Source organism: Equus przewalskii, chromosome 6, assembly GCF_037783145.1.
Source record: "Equus przewalskii isolate Varuska chromosome 6, EquPr2, whole genome shotgun sequence".
Taxonomy (NCBI): Eukaryota; Metazoa; Chordata; class Mammalia; order Perissodactyla; family Equidae; genus Equus; species Equus przewalskii.
This window is the reverse complement of record NC_091836.1, coordinates 13,445,341-13,460,650: the sequence shown is the minus strand read 5'-3', so window position 1 is coordinate 13,460,650 and position 15,310 is coordinate 13,445,341. Positions and strand designations below refer to the sequence as shown.

At 35.5% G+C, this 15,310-nt stretch overlaps 1 protein-coding gene across 4 annotated transcripts in view; it reads right to left on the bottom strand.

Annotated features, from left to right (window-relative positions):
* DYNC2H1 (dynein cytoplasmic 2 heavy chain 1) overlaps window positions 1-15,310 on the bottom strand; it is a 290,676-nt gene that overhangs the window by 256,591 nt on the left and 18,775 nt on the right. For all 4 annotated transcript variants that reach the window (XM_070624815.1, XM_070624816.1, XM_070624817.1 and 1 more), the window contains exons 13-20: window positions 14,320-14,415; window positions 10,501-10,653; window positions 9,787-9,885; window positions 8,521-8,660; window positions 8,208-8,436; window positions 6,685-6,812; window positions 2,607-2,722; window positions 1,818-1,945 (exon numbers count right to left, since the gene is read on the bottom strand). In XM_070624815.1, coding sequence (XP_070480916.1) covers window positions 1,818-1,945; window positions 2,607-2,722; window positions 6,685-6,812; window positions 8,208-8,436; window positions 8,521-8,660; window positions 9,787-9,885; window positions 10,501-10,653; window positions 14,320-14,415 — 1,089 coding nt within the window. The remainder of the gene's footprint in view (window positions 1-1,817; window positions 1,946-2,606; window positions 2,723-6,684; window positions 6,813-8,207; window positions 8,437-8,520; window positions 8,661-9,786; window positions 9,886-10,500; window positions 10,654-14,319; window positions 14,416-15,310) is intronic.

The following is a 15,310-nucleotide window of genomic DNA, read 5'->3' as shown; positions in this document are numbered from 1 at the left end:
CCAGATGGTCTAGTCCAATCTCATGGCTTTAAATATCACAGATATAAAGATGACTTCCACATTTATATCTCTAATCTTTACCTTTACTCTATAAATTCCATATTTCTCATTCAACTTCTCCTGACATCTCAATCCCCACCACTTCCAATCTCCAAACACCTTCCTCTTATAGTCATCCTCAACCTAGTAAACAGTACCATCCCAGCTGCTTAAGCCAAAAACCTAGGAGACATGTTTATTTCTCATTCTCTAACCCCCCTCTGCTTAATGCATCAGAAGATCTTCTTGGTCCTAACTTTAAAATATATCAGTTTCTCCAGTTCTCTTCATTTCCTCTGCTACTACATGGTATAAGCTTCTATCCTCTCTTGTCTACCAACTGCAATATCCTACTAAATGGACTCTCTGCTACTTTTGTCTCACTCTAATCCATTCTCTACAGAGCAGCGAGAGTATTACTTCAAAATGTAAACCACATTGTGTCACTCCCCTGCTCAAATCCCTATAAGGAGTTTATATTACACTTAGAAAAAAATCGAAACTCCTTATGATTGCCTAAAAAATACCTTCATAATCTGGTCCTTGCCTACTTCTCCAATTTTTACCTCATACCATTTTCTTCCTTGAATGCTATCGTTTTCTTAATAACTTTCTTGACATTGACTTCTATCTCTTCCTTGAACATACCAAGCTCCTACTCTAACTTAAGATCTTTCTATGTGCTGTTCCTTCTGCTTAGAATGATCTGCCCTCAAATCTCAGAATGGTTGGCTCCTTATCTTTCAGGTCTCAGTTCAGATGTCAATTCTCTGAGGTCTCCCATGATCAGCTGCCCTAAGTAGCATCCTAAGTAACATTTGAGCATGCTCATTCTCTCACTTCTCTAGCGCCTCTTACACTTCTTTCTGTCTCCCTCTCTCTCTTTCTCTCTCACATACACACAAAAGCACATTCTATGAGAATAGAGCATGTTCATCACTGCAACCCCAACTCCTAGCACAATGCCTAGAATACATCAGGTGATCTATAAATATCTTTCAAATAAATGAATGCTAACTGCCACAGCTAATAATGCCATTCCTTCTTTAGTTGATTCTTTCTACTAGACAAATCTATTATTTTATTTGTCTTTAAACCCTCTTTATACCTTTAAGCCTACCATATAAAATCTGTAATTCCTTCCACCATGAAGGTACATCATTTCACTCATTTTTAATTCTCTTAATAATTTTAAGTCTATCACATAGTAGGGATACACAGAAGTTCGTATTCTGATTCGAATTATTTCTCCTCTTTCTTCTAAACATAACTAAAATCATCCACTATATGTTTTATAAAATTTTGGCTTGCTTATTCTATGCTCCAGCCTTCTGGATACTGTTTTTACGAAACTTTACCACTCTTTCATCTTTGTCTCTAATTATGAGCTTCTCCATCATATGTGTGTGTTTGTGAATGTGTGCCTGTGTGTGTGTGTATTTCTATTTCAGCTCTAACTTCATATTTTAGCCTCCTAAAATTAAAACTCCAGAAGTAACAGCATGAATTATTTAAGTTTAGTCTTACTCTAATATACCACATCATAAAACAGACTGCAAATACTCCTGAAAACAATAATAAGCATTATTGTTACTGTTTCATTAAATCAACATAACATCAAGAGTCTAGTCATTAGCTGACCAATTGGATCAGATTATATGGGCTTTATTATAATATTGAAATTATATGATACTTCTCAATAGTCACACAAAATTACCTAATTTAAACTTCTCCAGTACAGTAAAAATAAATAAATAACTGTACTTTGTGATTCTCACCTCTGGTTTCCGTTCTTGTAGCTTACTGTATTGCAAATTTGCATCACCTATCTCTTCCACAGACTGGGGTATAACTGTTAAGACTTCCATAGCCTCAGTGACAAATGTATCAATTTCATGTAAATGAGCTGAATAGGTAACATTGAGATATAAGAAATATTATTACCACCAAAAATATTCAATTACATAATTTCTAAATCAAGGAGTGTTAGAAGTAATCACTACATGAAACACGTTAAATCCTAAATTATCACTTGCTTTCACACAATAAAATTTCAAAACGTGGGAAAAGCAAAGAAATTTCTTCTCATGAAAGTTTAGTTGTTTCAGGATGTACTAAAACTTCGTATTTAAAGTTAAAATGCACTCATTCTCAGTAAATTTTACTCAAAATTCGGAACTTTTCAGTCTTTAAAATAATATGCTGCAACATATCAGTTTAAAGGGAAAAAGAAACAGTGTGGTATTTTGGAAAACAGTAGTCGTTTGAAGCAATAAGGAGAAATACATTATACCAGAATTACCTATCTTTCTCAATAACATATGCAACAAACTGATACTAGCTCAGACTGCAAATAATAAAAATGCCTTCAATTTTTAGACCTCGTAGGAGTTGAACATGGACTTTCCTATTTTATTAAAATTAACACTTTAAGTACATTTTATTTCATAACGTTTTCTAGATCAGTTTTGATTTTAATCATCATTGGGATTGATATTTCATAGCTATCAAAGCACATGCCTTTATATATAAAATCAAGTAAAAATAAAAATAAAACGTGTCTTTACCCTGGATGGACTTCCTCAAAGAAAGAACAAGCATATCAAATAACTTCTGGATGAGATCATCAATCACAGTCTTCACAGGGTTACAATTAATATTTAAACAATCTACCTTGACAGCACTGAAAAATGCCAATGGAGATATTTTGACATGAAAAAGACTAATTAGAGGAAAAGAGTCTCATTCCAATATTATGATTTTGGGTAATATATTTTAAGTAACTCAAAAGTATTATTGTAATCTCTAAGCACAGATATTTCATTTAGCAAAAGTGCCTTACATGCACTATTATGAAGCTTTTCATTAAACAATGATTTTCTTATAATAATAGTTTTTAATCATCCAATGTATTAGTTTCAAAAATGGCAGCACATTATGAATTACTAAAGTATCAACATAAATATATTTAAAATATTTACAAACTTTACTTTTCACAGCATATAATATACTTATTTAAATATTTATAAAATAAATGCACTGTCCTATAGTCAAAGTATAAAGAACTATGAGAAAGGAAAGAAAAGAAAGATAGAAAGTGAATACAGCTTATTAAAGCACTAAGAAAATAAAACAATAAGATACTATTCTATACCTATCAAATTGACAAAAATGTAATGAATTGTTAATTCATATCTTCAGTTATGTTGGCAGAGAACTTTCAGAATTGTTGGTCAGAGTATAAAATAATGCAACTTTTATGAAGAGCAATTTAGCAACACATACCAAATAGTATTAAAACAGGCATATCCTCTGTCTTAACAACGTCACCTTTAGAATTTATCTTAATTTTTTTAAGGCTGGACTCCAAGATTTATATACGAGCATCTTCACCAAAGCATTAATTATAACAGTGAAAAATTAGAAACAAGCTAAATGCAGGAATGGCAAAATAAATTATTTTATATCCATACAATTAAAAATCACATTTTTGAGGTCTAAGTAATAACATGGTAAAACACTAATGAAATAGTGTTAAATAAAAACAGGATACAATCCAATGCAAATTTTGTAAGTATATGTCCAAAACATTAAATATTAACAGCAATTGTGATTGTACTTTTCTACACTTTCAAACATTTTAAAAAACAAATATACTACTTTAATAATCAGAAAAAAAGGCGTATATTTTTAAAAACACTAATTCTTTGTAAAGTACCCTTAAGTGAAAATTGTAATGTTCTAAGCAAACAGAAGTTGAACCAGACTTATTCATCTGAGGAAAATCTCGTATTTATCTTAAATTATACAAAGTTAAAAAAAAAAAAAAGTCTGGAAATTTTGGTCACAAAGACTATTTAGAAAGCTACTTGCCCTTTTTACTGCATGGAGCCAGGTGATACTCTTAGAAAGCAATTTATATGTGCTAAATACTCAGTTTTATTATAAAAATGTAATTTTCTCTTATTTCTCCTATAAATAAGGCTTTTTGTTGAGGAAGATTAGCCCTGAGCTAACTACTGCCAATCCTCCTCTTTTTGCTGAGGAAGTCTGGCCCTGAGCTAACATCCGTGCCCATCTTCCGCTACTTTATACATGGGACGCCTACCACAGCGTGGCTTTTGCCAAGCAGTGCCATGTCCACACCCAGGATCCAAACCAGTGGACTCCAGGCCACCAAGAAGCAGAATGTTCAAACTTAACCGCTGCACCACCGGGCTGGCCCTAAATAAGGCTATTTTAATTTATTCTCAATCACTCACTAATTGGAGAGGTTTAAACCCAGTTCTTAACCACCAAAACACCTAAGAGCCAATTTGCCTCATACATGAAGTTACATGATTTTTGAAATCCTGGCATATAAATTGTCAAGATTTCTAACATTTGATACATGAAGACAGATAACTTGGTAAACCTAAAAAATTACATTATACCATGTTTTGCTAATGAATTAACATAAAGTGATATGATTACAGCAGAGATGTCTCACTGACTACAGAATCCTGTGGACAAGACTAACATTCACCTTTCACTGGAAAATAATGATAACAACCAACGGAGGCTCCATTCAGCCATAGATAGAATGGATAGCCACAGGCAGCCTAACCAAAAATTACATCCTTACAACAGTATCTGAAATACATCATTAGAATATGCCTTTCCAAATCTTATGGTATATTTCCAAAAAGTACCCACAAATAAACATCTGTGTGTATGTATGTGTTAATTAGCTTAGATAAATATATGTTAATTTATTAGCAAGAAATAGCAAAATGGAAAGCGGAATGTGAGACAGGCATTCTTTCTGTTTGGTTTAGCTTTGGCAGGGAAGCATGAGAAGGAAAGCTGTCTACAGTCAGGGACAGATAAATAGTAGTGGCAGCAGTAGACGGCTTCAGCAGTCAGGTGAGAGTATAAAGTCAAACAAGACAGGCAAGACCAGGATCAAAGACAGCATCCAAAGGAGAAGAGAAATCTCATAGAGAAATATTACAAAAGCACTATCTTTTCCTTATTTCAAACTAATATTAATGGTGCTATCATTATCCTAATCATTTAAGCTCCAACCCTCAGGTCATTTGTCTCTTCTCTATTCCTCATCCCTCATCTTTCTCCAAGAATAAGACTCTTAATACTTCATGATATTTCCTCCTCCCCATTTTGAGTACCAACAATTTAATTCAACTACTTATTACTGGTCTCTGGGAAAGTGACAGACTAACTTCTCTCCCTCCAGGATCTCTTTCTTCCACCACACAACTCATTTATTTCCAGATTAACATTCCTAATGTAGAGCTTTGGTACTGACACACCTCTGTTTAGAAGCCTTCAACAGCTAACCATTCTAACACAAATAAAATCAAAATCCCCTATTTTAGAATTAAGACTCTCCCAAATCTGTACCTTATCTACTCTTTTCCAGGAACATCTCCTCTAGTCACTAACAAAACATTAACTCTAATCAAATTCTCAATTAACCAACTTCCTATTTTCAGCACATAAATCTCTCTCCTGAGAAGTTCTGCTTTAACCTCCAATTCTCCTGCCTACCTGTCAAAATCCTAGTTCAAGTATTTTTACCTTAACAAAGCTTTCCCTGATTTTGCCCCAAATGGGTGGGATGTCATCATCCTGTAAATTTCCATAGCCCTTAGTTCAATCTCTAACATGAAATAAAGACTATTCTATCTGGTATTAATAACAACAACTAAGAATTTTTTTGAGAACTTACCCTGTACCAGTAATTTACATACAAATTACTCATTTAATCCACAAAACACTATGAGATAAATACTATAGTTTTAACTATTTTCAAGCTGAGGAAATTGAGGTTCATGGGGTCTAAATGATTGTCAAAGTCAAGCAGATGGTAAGAGCCATCTAACCCCAGAGCCTACTCTCTTAACCCCTGTGTGTACTGACTTAATCACCAAGTACACGTGTCGTATTGCACTACCAGAGAGCAAGCAACTTGATGTCAGGTACTCTGTCTTCTTCATTTTGTACTCCCACAGGACAAGGGTTTGCATATTATAAGTGCTCACCAAATAATTATTGAAAGAATGAGCAAATGAATTACTAAAAGTGGCATGCACAATTTAAAAAGGCCTTTCATAGAGCTTATTTCAAAAGTGGTTTGAATGATATGAATTTCAGATAGTGAGGGGGATATACCCGAGTAGCTGGGTTATGAGATGCCTCTCAGAGGGTCTCCTCACATTTCAGGCAGTACCTAGAAGCAGCACTATGTTGTGTGCCTCCCAGGGCATTCTGAACGGAAGCAGAGCAGTCCAAAATCAGTCAAATGTCACTAGCTTTATATCCTTTAGTATGCTCTCAGCAGTATATTCTTACCATTGTTAGACTGTGCCTATGCATATCAAATATCAGATCTACATGCCAGATCTCGATAGAAGCCTCTTTCCCCAGGCTGTTCTATCCAACTTGGTCTCAGCCAGCAGAATCTCCAGAAGAGAAATTTCTTTTGGTCTCAGCAAGGACCTACTCTGATGATACTCAAGAGTCCTAGCTGAACTCTCGAGGAGGTAAGATGACCTGACTTCAATACCATTAAATGAAGAGTACCCCTACTATCCTGTGGCAAAAACTATTATGAGATACAAGGACTACTTTAACTTCTAATACCTTGGAAGTCGTTCTACTTCTTTCCCTTTTATTTTCAGTGCTTTAAAATTTTTCTCCCAATCATGTACAGTAGAAAGATGTTTTTCCACCAGAGCTTCCATATCAACTTGCCCAATTACAATCCATTCCTATTTAACAAATGAAAAACATATTATTAAAGAAATAGAACTAATAAATTAACATTTAAAAGATTAAGATTCAACCTTTAAGAGCAATAAAAAGGAGCAAATGTGAGGTATTCAAGCAAACTTCAAATTTAAGTATGTAAATATAATTATTGCTGCACAGCCTAAAGAATGAACAGGAAAAAACAATTTAATATACAAAAATACAGAGACCATCAAACTTTTTTGAAGAGAGACAAAAACTCTTTTTTCAGATTCTCTTCTCAAATTTGATGTATACAAAGAATTACTTCTGCAAAGCCAAGACTACTATAGGCTACAAATCTGAAAGTATCCAGATTCAATTTATTCTAGAAATCTAAAATACAGAAGAAGCATTGCAGTATCATTTAAGAAACTGGCTGAATTCTCAGTCATATGTCTCAGGATCGATACAAATGAGTAATGAATGCAATTAGGGTTTTCCTTTAGAGAATTGGTACCACACACAAAGGTAAAAAGTTAAATCAGGGGCCGGCCCAGTGACATAGTGGTTAAGTTCATGCACTCTGCTTTGGCAGCCTGGGGTTTGCAGGTTTGGATCCCAGGCACAGACCTACAGATCACTCATCAAGCCATGCTGTGGCGGTGTCCCACAGACAAAATAGAGGAAGATTGCCACAGGTGGTAGTTCAGCAACAATCTTCCTGAAGCAAAAAGAGGAAGACTGGCAACAGATGTTAGCTCAGTGTCAATCTTCCTCACCAAAAAAAAAAAAAAAAAAGTTAAATCATCTTGATTTCATTAACTTTGAAGGCTTCTTTCCATGTATTGGAAAGGACGAATGAAGAAAAGTTTCTATTTTCCAGAGAGAAATTAAAATTGACACAACAGAGTAGCGTCATATTCCAAGTTGACATAACAACCAGAAAAAAAGAACTAGCTGGGGCAGGCCCGGTGGCACAGTGGTTAAGTTCTCACACTCCAATTCAGCGGCCCGGGGTTTGCCAGTTCAGATCCCAGGTGCGGACATATGCACCGCTTGCCAAGCTACACTGTGGCAGGTGTCCCACATATAAAGTAGAGGAGGAAAGGCAAGGATGTGAGCTCAGGGCCAGTCTTCTTCAGCAAAAAGAGGAAGACTGGTGGTAGATGCTAGCTCAGGGCTAACATTCCTCAAAAAAACAAAAAAAAAGAACTAGTTTCTCAATCTTCAAATAGTCTAAGCCAAAAAATTTAGTGTAACTTTTTTCTCATGAGTGGCATAAATCTAGGTTGTATAAGAATCCTCAATTCTGGCTCTCTGGTTTGCCATATTTTTATTTTATGCCACAGAAGAAAACTATTGATTTGTACATTTAATACTAATTCAATCAGATGAAATATTATAACAGATGGACAGAAATTTACATTCCATACCTTATGCTGGTGTAAAACAGCTGACAATCTCCTAAATAGATCTTCTGCTTTGCTAAAAATAGTCAGAAATCCACTTGCATTTCTATCAATCATGATAGAAAAAATAGATTCATCTCCTGCCTCACCCACTCCCTTAAACTGATTAGGTATGCCGATGAACCTCTTCATTTCTCTATAATATTTAGCCCGGATTTCTTCAAAAGGAGGTCTGAATTGTAACCGTCCTTGTCTGAAAGCAAATAAATAACTTTAAAATATAAATAATCAGAAAATTACAGATAAAAAAATTGAACTGGGTTTTAAAAAATCTTACTTGTACGTTAAGTCTATATTTATTTCTGGGAGATTCTCATTAAGCGCTTCTAAGCCCATCTGATACTGATGTTCCAGAGCTTTGTACAGTTGATGATTCCAGTGTTGTTTCCACGCATGCATGTCACTTGCTTGGAATCCCTAATATGTTATAGTCACATTTTTTATTTAAAAATTAGGTGTTAAAAAATGATAATAATTAAATAAAACTAAAAATAAGTAAATAAAAATTACGTGGTAGAATGGGGTTTTCATTTAATGCTCTCATATCACATAAAGTAAAATTATAATTAAAAAACCTCATTTTAAATATCTTAAAACATGCAACCCCTTTACTGCAACGTGTAGTACGAGAGTTTATATGGAGTCAAATATGAAAATCTCTAAGCTTTGTGCTTACAAATAACACACAAAAGATCAGTAAAATTTTAAAAATCAAACTAATATTAAATGGATTTTATATATGGACTTTATTTTATGATGCTAAAAAAAAGCCAAGAACAGGAATGACGATTTACTTTGTGAATTTCTTAGCCCTTTTTCAAAAATTCCCATCAGGTATCGCTCTTCTCTTCCCTTTCCTCTCTCTAAATAATCCATTGGACATTTAAAAACATGATGAATTTAAAATTTGAGAATGCTCAGTTCTCCTATTTTATACACTCTTTGCCTCCACATAACCATAAATATATCAATTCTAGTACTTTAATTTTTGTTATTTCTTAAAGTTCCACGAACTGAAAAATGTATGTAAACATGTAAGACACCTAGCTCATAGCCAACTAAGATCCCATTGTCACCTACTACGTAGCAAGCTCTGTGCTAACCACTTTCATATACATCATCTCATATCAAAATGTGTATAGAATTGAAATTTTACCCAAGAAAAGGAAAAAAATTCTGAAACAAAGTTATTTTAATCATTAGGCTTCTGCCTAAATCTAACTTTGTGTTCTACAGATGTCACAATCACCTAAAAGAAAAATAACTAATGACAGATAGTCAAGCCAAGTCAGAAAAGCTACAAAGTCTGAATTGAGGATTTGAGCATTCTATAGGACAAATGGAAACTTATTTTTATATTTTTAAATGTAAATGCACTATTAATTTATGGTCCATATATATAATTTACTTGAATTCTAAATTTATTAGAAATTCATTAGTAAAGATTTATAGACAACCTTTATGAACTTTTCATCAATTCACACATTCACATTCTGAGAAGGCCATATTTCAAAGTATAGACACAAAATAAAACATACTCTACCTGTGCTTCTACACTTGCTAAGCCAGTTCTCAGTTCCTGTAACCCATCTTTCCAACGCTGTTGCTGCCGAAGCAGATCAATATTCATAAGAACCACCACCTGTTAACATTAGAGCACAAGAGTCTCCAAGTATCACCGGAAAAATAGCAACTTCTCAGTGGAAAAACCTGACAGACAGCCCCTTAACCAAGTGATCAAGGTTAACTCAGCCTATAATAAGACATATCAATACCTGATCGATGCACTGAGAAAGGCAAAACATCACTTCTGTGGTACTCCTGTCAAAACTGTATAATCCCAATATAATAATGAGAAAACATCATACAAACCCAGATGGAGAGGCATTCTACAAAACAACTGACCCCTATTCATCAAAAGTATCAAGGTCATGAAAACAAGGAAAGACTGAAGAGAGGAGACTATAGAGACAACAACTAAATGCAAGGTAGGATCCTGGAAAAGAAAAAGGACGTGAGTGGGAAAAGTTGTAAAATTCACAACAGTCTATTTCCTAGGTTTGATAACTGTACTACAGTTACACAAGTTTTTAACAATAGGGGAAGCTGGGTGAAGGGTAAGTGTGAAATCTCTATACTATTTTTGCAACTTTAAGTTTCAAATTATTTCCAAATAAGAAGTTACTTAAAATTATATTCTAATTACTTTTTAAATAATCCTATTCACAGCTTATTCAATTTTATAAATAAAATATACCTTTTCACAAAATGTAGTGTGCCATTTTCTCAGTTTTCGATTCTCAGTGGCAAGTCGTTCCGCAGCATTTTGGAGTTTTTGGATGTAGCCTTCTAATTCTTTAGGATTATCCCAAGTAATTTGTGACTTTCCTCCACTTCCTGCTTTTGAATTCTAAGGTTCAACAAATGACATTTAGTATTTAAATACATTTTTTTTCCAAAAGATTCAATATTCTACATCATAAATCCAATTATCCCTAACACTGACCTGCAATATAACAATTTTTCCATTTTATAATTGATAAAGCAACCCAGCCAAGATTGAACAGTCCCACTCCTTCCAAGTTCTCCCTCTTACAATAAACAAGCACAGAAAGACCAAAAGGTAGAAATAAGAATATGATTTCTTTTATTGTCTCCCATATATCCAGCATAGGGCACTGGAGAAGCCTCTAACCTAGAACCACCCACAGGTACGGAAAAGAAAGAGCTCCAGAAACCTATTCCCTCTAGCCAAAGCACCAGGAAAACAGTGGCCTAACAACAGAAAACCTTTCAAGCAATACGCACCCTACTCTAGCCCAACACTAATGGAAAAACCACCCATCTCTGCAGTTTCAGTGGAACCAAGCAGAGAGCTAACATTCCATACCCTGCTTGGCAAAAGCAGACAGTAGTCCAATTGCCCTGTCAAGATAATGGCAGAGCTGAACAGGGAGCTGAGCTGGCCCTGCCCCCCCCCCCCCCCACCCCGCTTTGTTGTAACACAGCAGTGTGAATCTGTCCTCCACTTCTAAGCATGGCAACAGGGCTTCATAGGGAGCTGAGTTTACACCCTGCTTGGAGGCAACAAGACACTGCAAGTTGGTACCCTACTGTCGCCGGAAAGTGTCAGTAAGGCAAAAAGAGGCACTGAACTTCCACTCTACTCATCTGAAATGAAGCAGTGCAAGTCAGTGCTCCACTTTTGTCAGGATGGTACCTGCAGGGCCTAGCAGACAACTGAACATACACCCTCACCCAGGCCTCATGCTATACCTCACTGTTTCAGAGAGAAATAAGGAGTTACTTAGAAAGGAATGCAAATTCAAAAGGCAGGGGATTTCTCATCTGAAACCATGAGGGTCAGGAGGGAGTGGAACAACACTTTTAAAGTGTTAAAAGAACTGTCAGCCATGAATTTTATATCTGGTGAAAATATCTTTCAGGAATGAGGGGAAATGAAAACATTCTCAGATGAAAGAAAACTAAAAACTAATAGAATTTGTCACTAGCAAACCTATTTTTTTTTTTTTTTTTTGAGGAAGATTAGTCCTAAGCTAACTACTGCCAATCCTCCTCTTTTTTCTGAGACAGGCTGGCCCTGAGCTAACATCCATGCTCATCTTCCTCTACTACATATGTGGGACGCCTACCACAGCATGGCATGCCAAGCGGTGCCATGTCCACACCCGGGATCTGAACCAGCGAACCCCGGGCCGCCAAGAAGCGGAACGTGAGAACTTAACCACTGCGCCACCGGGCCGGCCCCACAAACCTCCTCTTACAGCCTGGCTAAAGAAAGTTCTCTCAATAAGAAGGAAATGCTAACAAGAGAAGCCTGGAACTTCACAAAGGAAAGAAACACATTGGGATGAGGAAAACATGAACATAAAATAAACTAGCCTTCTTCTCATGAGTTTCTTAAATCATATTTGATGATTGAAGAAAAATTATAACCCCATCTGATGTAACACTGTTATGTATGTAGAGGATACTAAATACTTAAGACAAATGTATAAAAGTAGAGAGGATAGAGAGACCTAGATAGAAGAAAGGTTTCCATACTTCACTTGAAGCGGTAAATGTTAAGGCATATCAAGTCTCTGGAATACAGCAGACCCTCAAGAAACAGCTGATGAATAAATGAAACTAAACAATTATAATAAATTCAATAGGATAACTCTGTGAATCAGCTTAAAAAATACTTAATGAGTAATTACTCTACACTACTTACTGTTGTATTGCTAGAGAGTATGAAAATAAATTCGAGACCCTGCTGTCCAACATAGTGAGTGGCCAGAGGATTATAAAGAACTGTAGTGTTCTTTCTCTTCCCACCCTAGTTTTTTATCCACTACTATGTCTTATTTAACATATGTTAAATATAATCATTTACTTCTCACAACCGAATTTCTCAAAGTAAGTTTCCTCTTTGGAAATATCAACAGATGTTATTTTGAAGACATTTATTAGAGAAGAAAAAGTTCTAAAGGCTTACAATGAAGACATTATCTATTAGTTAAAAAAAGTCAAAAACAATTATCTCATTTTCAAAAACTACACTTGTAAATATGCACACAAAAAAAGTTTAAAAGGATCTACACCAGACTGTCAAGAATGATCATCTCTTGATGACGCAATTATAAAACATGTTTTTCTTTTTGTTTACTTGTATTTTTGAAACTTTCCATTATAAACTCATATTGAGCTTTGGCAATAAGAAAAAAATGTGCTTAATAACATCTATAATATGAATTATATAACTTCTAGTAAATTTTAAGCCTGAAAACTAGTGTGCAGAAAAGAGAACATAGCAGGTCTGACTGCTATCCCTTAAAAGCCCTCTTTAAAAGATGGGCCGTTAGCTGGCATCTGGGAACTTGGAATTGTGGAGGGTTCCCACTACTCTTTTTTTTTTTTTTTTTTTTTTTTTTTTTTGCTGAGGAACATTAGCCCTGAGCTAACATCTGTGCCAATCTTCCTCTATTTTATATGTGGGACACCACCATAGCATGGCTAGTGAGTGAAGTAGGTCCATGCCTGGGATCTGAACCCACGAACCTGGGCCACTAAAGCAGAGTGCACAGAACTCTAACCACTCGGCCATGGGGCTGGGCCTGCTAACTTTTAAGAGTAGCTCACTGTACCTAAACAATATGGTTTACGCTGAACACCTTCCAAGAATCTGGAATTCTGGTACATATTAGGCAGAAGATACCTACATTTCCTTCCCTCAATACAAGCCTAGGCACTGTGTCGCTAATGATATTCCCTAGAAAGACAAGATTTCACATGTGTTACAACTTGTTGCTAGGCACATTAAGCACGCCCCATGTGACTCCACTGGGAGAGGAGAGGACTCTTGAAAGCTTGCACCTGATTTCCCCAGGACTTCGCCTCGTGCACCTCTCCCTTTGCAGATTTGCTTTGCAACCTCTAGCTTTGATAAAGCATTGCTGTGAGGACAACTACACCCTGAGTCCTGGGAGGACTCCTAGCAAATCACAGAACCTGGGGGAGTCTCGAGGACCATGACACAACTGGTCATCCACTTTCTAATAAAAGGGTATCTTCCTCTTCTACTTATTTTTTAAAATATTTCATGCCTCTGAAGACTGAAAATGTAAATTTCAAACAGTTAGCAGTCACACAGTAACATAGTTTAAAAACTACTGTGAGTTTTCCTAACTTCATATGTGTAGATATTTAAATAAGCAAAGATAAAGAAGAAATAAATCTTAAATTGTAAAATCAGGAGATGATGGAAAAGCACTAAAGAGTCTTGTGTACAAGGATCTCACACTTGACTGAATAAGTAAATATAAAAGCATACAAACTGTATAGAATACATATTAATTCAACTGATCAAAATCAGCACCAAAATATGTGAAACATAACTGTTTAAACCTACAGTTGGAAAAAATGTTATTTGTTAAAACCAAAGGAAATCTTTGGGGAGCAAAGCAAAGCCTTAGATCAATGGCTATGTTAAGCTGAAGAGTATACTAAAAGAACTAAGAAATGAGAAACACTTTACATTAAAATCTAATTACAGTAACAGAAAAAGTCCATTTACCTTAATTATCTGTTCAAATGCTAAAGCAGATTGTAACATCATTGGTCTCTGACTTTGAATCATTTGTTGATCGATAGAATTGTAAAAATGTGCCACCTACGAAGTAAAAGTCCAATTAGCAATAACCAATAACAAATATCACACAATTTTTCATTTTCTTTTTTTTTGAGGAAGATTAGCCCTGAGCTAACTACTGCCAATCCTCCTCTTTTTGCTGAGGAAGCCTGGCACTGAGCTAAAAATCCGTGCCCATCTTCCTCTACTTTATACGTGGGACACCTACCACAGCATGGTGTGCCAAGCAGTGCCATGTCCACACCCGGGATCTGAACCGGTGAACCCCAGGCTGCCGAGAAGCAGAAAGTGCGCACTGAATCACTGTGCCACCGGGCCAGCCCCCAATTTTTCATTTTCATTTTTAATTGTTTGAATGCAAATATTAACTCTTCTCAATTTTAAGACTTAACAAAAGATACTTTTTTCATCTCCAATATAGTATTTATGCATGTATTAATTTATACAGTCAAAAAAAAGTTCCTATAATTTGCCAACTCATGTCCTGGGAGCCAATTAAACAAAGATTATAAAATCTAATCCCTGGAATCAAAAAGTTTACAGTCCCATAGGGAACATAGAGGAAACCAGTAGAGCATGTTAAGTGCAAAAAAACTGAACTCTTTATTCTTGTGACCCTCCAAACCTGCTCCTTCCTTTTTCAGTAGTCATGCCCCGCATAACAATATTTTGGTCCCGAAGGACCACATATACCACAGTGGTCCCTATAAGATTAGTACCAGATAGCCTAGGTGTGTAGTAGGCTATACCATCTAGGTTTGTGTAAGTACACTCTATGATGTTCGCATAACGATGAAATTGCCTAACGATGCATTTCTCAGAAGGTAGTCCCTTCATTAAGTGATGCATGATCGTATAAACACAATGATTTATCCATTTCGAAGACAGAAAAAATATTTGAGGTATTCTTAATTCT